The 3,022-nt window shown below is 39.9% G+C and overlaps 1 protein-coding gene across 1 annotated transcript in view; it reads right to left on the bottom strand.

Moving 5' to 3' along the window:
• STARD9 (StAR related lipid transfer domain containing 9) overlaps nt 1-3,022 on the bottom strand; it is a 128,224-nt gene that overhangs the window by 53,483 nt on the left and 71,719 nt on the right. The window contains 1 exon segment of the mRNA XM_012806315.2: nt 2,293-2,379. Coding sequence (XP_012661769.1) covers nt 2,293-2,379 — 87 coding nt within the window.

Below are 3,022 nucleotides of genomic sequence, written 5' to 3'. Positions count from 1 at the left end.
AAAAAAAAAAAAAAAAAAAGAGAGCAAAAGTTTTAAGTTTTGATCAATTCCAAATTTGTACTTTTGTGCCATAGCTAACAAAACCTTTGCCTAATCCAAAGTCACAACGGTTTTCACATATTATCTTCTACAAGTTTAATAGTTCCAGGTTTTACATTTAGGTCCATAATTCGGTTTGAGTATACTTTTGAACAAAGGGCAAAGAAAAGAATCAAAGTTCTTTTTTTCCATCTAGACATCCAATTATTCTACTAACATCTGCTGAAATGATTATATTTTCTTCATTGAATTGACTTTGCAACTTTATTAAAAATAGTTAATAGGTTAATTTTGGTTTTTGTTTCTTTCTTTTTTGTGTGAGATAGTGTCACTATGTCACCCTTGGTAGAGTGCTGCCGTGGCATGACAGCTCATAGCAGCCTCCAACTCCTGGGCTTAGGCAATTCTCTTGCGTCAGCCTCCCAAGTACCTGGGACTACAGGTGCCTGCCCCAATACCTGGCTATTTTTTTCTTGCAGTTTGGCCAAGGCAGGGTTTGAACCCGCCACCCTCAGTATATGGGGCCAGTACCCTACCCACTGAGCCACAGGCACTGCCCAATCTCAAACTCTTGGGCTTACACAATTATCTTGCCTCAGGCTCCCAAGTAGCTGGGACTTGGTGCCTGTCATTACACCCAGCTATTTTTTTAGAGATGGGGTCTTGCTCTAGCTCAAGCTGGTCTCGAACTTGTGAGCTCAGGCTATCTGCCCATCTCAGCCTCCCGAAGTGCTGGGATTACAGGTACATACTTTCTTGTTTGTTTTTACCTGTCTAGTAATTTTTGGTTTAATACTAAATATTTTGAATAACATATTATAGTAGCTCTGGATTCTGATTAGAGAGTAGTAGTGGTTGTTGTTTTATTTGGTAATTTGCCTAGACTAAATCTGTGAAGACTGTCTCTCCTACAATATGCAGCCAAGCAGGTCTCCGTTCAGTTTTTCTTTACTTATTTACTGTATAGCTTAGTATCCAGCCAAAGACTGGTCAGAAATTATATGGGTCACTATGCAAGTTTTGAGACAGATTGTGTTATAGTTCATTATTTTACTTCCAAGAAACACAGTCAACAAGTATCCTTTCTAATTCACCTGTCCAAGTTTCCACTTGCTCAGTTTATTGGTATTGCTGGGAGGGCTTCATTTATTTGCATCCATGTGGATTTTATGTTTCTTAATTTTTGTGTATTTCAAAACTTTCATAATGACCTACATATAATAAAACAACGTGAACCAATAAAACTTCTATATAGTAGTCTCTGTTGATGGCTCAATGTGTGAGCAAGGAAATATATTAAAAGTGCAGGCCGTTTTTAAGATTACCCCAGCATTCACTAGCCACAGGGACCTCTTGTGCCTCCTCTGTACATATGTGCAGGTTCTGTCAGTCAGGGTAATGTGGGTGGTGTGGGCCCACTTAAGTCTGTGCCATGTACGTACACAGCTTCTAGTTAACCTATGACGTTATGTGAAGATCTTATTAACTCCCATATGTCTGTATTGCCTCCCAGAATTCCCTGCTAAATCCCCAGATAGTTTGCTGGTTCAACAGATCCACAATCTGAGGCCAGAGGGTCATTGGCCCTCTTTATTTGCTTGCAATGGCGCTCACTTTAACTGATAATGCTCCAAATCAAGTTGAACCCCTATGGCAGTAGTAGCAGCAAAGCTGCTGGTTTTCACAGCCTTCTTTTCCCTAATGTAACCATCCCTATGACAGAGATCAGAGTGTGGGTAGGGATGGGAGCAGCTGGGGCAGATCATCATGTATGTACAAGTTTCTTACCTGAAATTTAGTAGTTTTCTTGAATAAATGCCTCTCAATTTGTTACATGCCTTAAGTCTATTTTCATATCCCAGAAATGGTTTTGTCCAGCTTTATAGGTGCTTTGGGAGGATATAATTTGTCAATCTCCTCACTTTATCATAATGCAAGTGAATCTTCTAGTTTTTTTTTTTTTCATTTTAATGCTTATTTTTCTTTCAAGTTTGATCTTGTTTTAAATGCCCATAATGATCACACAGAGGGGAAAATGTTAAAAATAAAAATAAAACACAAGCAGAAGATATTTTGATTAGTCTTTATGAAATGCCTCTACCCTAACTTAACAGATTGAACGTAAGTCTTCTTTATAATGATATTAGATTATTTCATAGGACCTGTCAGTAAGAGTAAGAGGGAAGGAAAAGAAATAGGAAGGAAGACAAGAAAGTAGTCAAAGAGACAAGGAAAGAAGAAATCTCATAATACAAGGGATAACTAACCTGTGTGTAGTGGATAGTGAAGATGGCATGAGATCTGCTGCTGGCCTCATGAACATGGGTGGCTGCTGTGATTCTGTGTACATAAGGGAAAACAGCTAAGACAAGGATTGTTTACCCATGGTGGAGCCTACACAAGAAACATTAGTGCTGAGGCTAGAGATTAGCATCACAAAACATCCACATTTATTCCAATACACTAAGGAGAGTAGTCTAAAAGGGGCAGAAACAGCACTGTAGATGCTGGTGCCTGAGAATAAAAAGGAACGTAACTTCAAACTCAACCACACTGGAACATTTTTTTAAAGCAATAGAAGCAAAAATCAGTGTGAAAGAGGGAATACTGAGTATCATCAACCTGGAAGAATAGCCCCAAGACAGACCCATCTAGGGTAAGACATGCAGAGGGAAAAAGCTTGCTAGAGAAGAAGCCTCAAAGACAAAGGTTACGTTTTGCTTAAACAGGGAGCATGTATCTTATATTGTCAGAAAGGTCTTAAAAATGAGATCTTCAACTATGTCAATGTCATGCTAAGCCAGATGGAATTCAGAATCTCCCTTAGAAATCCATTCCAGGGCTCGGCGCCTATAGCTCAACCGGCTAAGGCGCCAGCCACGTACACCTAAGGTGGGGGGTTCGAATCCCCAGCCCGGACCCGCCAAACAACAATGATGGCTGCAACCAAAAAATAGCCGGGCGTTGTGGTGGGCGCCTGTGG

The sequence above is a fragment of the Otolemur garnettii genome, unplaced genomic scaffold (genome assembly GCF_000181295.1).
Source record: "Otolemur garnettii isolate 467f Iridium unplaced genomic scaffold, OtoGar3 scaffold00050, whole genome shotgun sequence".
In the NCBI taxonomy this organism is placed as follows: domain Eukaryota; kingdom Metazoa; phylum Chordata; class Mammalia; order Primates; family Galagidae; genus Otolemur; species Otolemur garnettii.
Note: the sequence above shows the minus strand (reverse complement) of the source record. Positions and strands in the feature narration are given on the sequence as shown.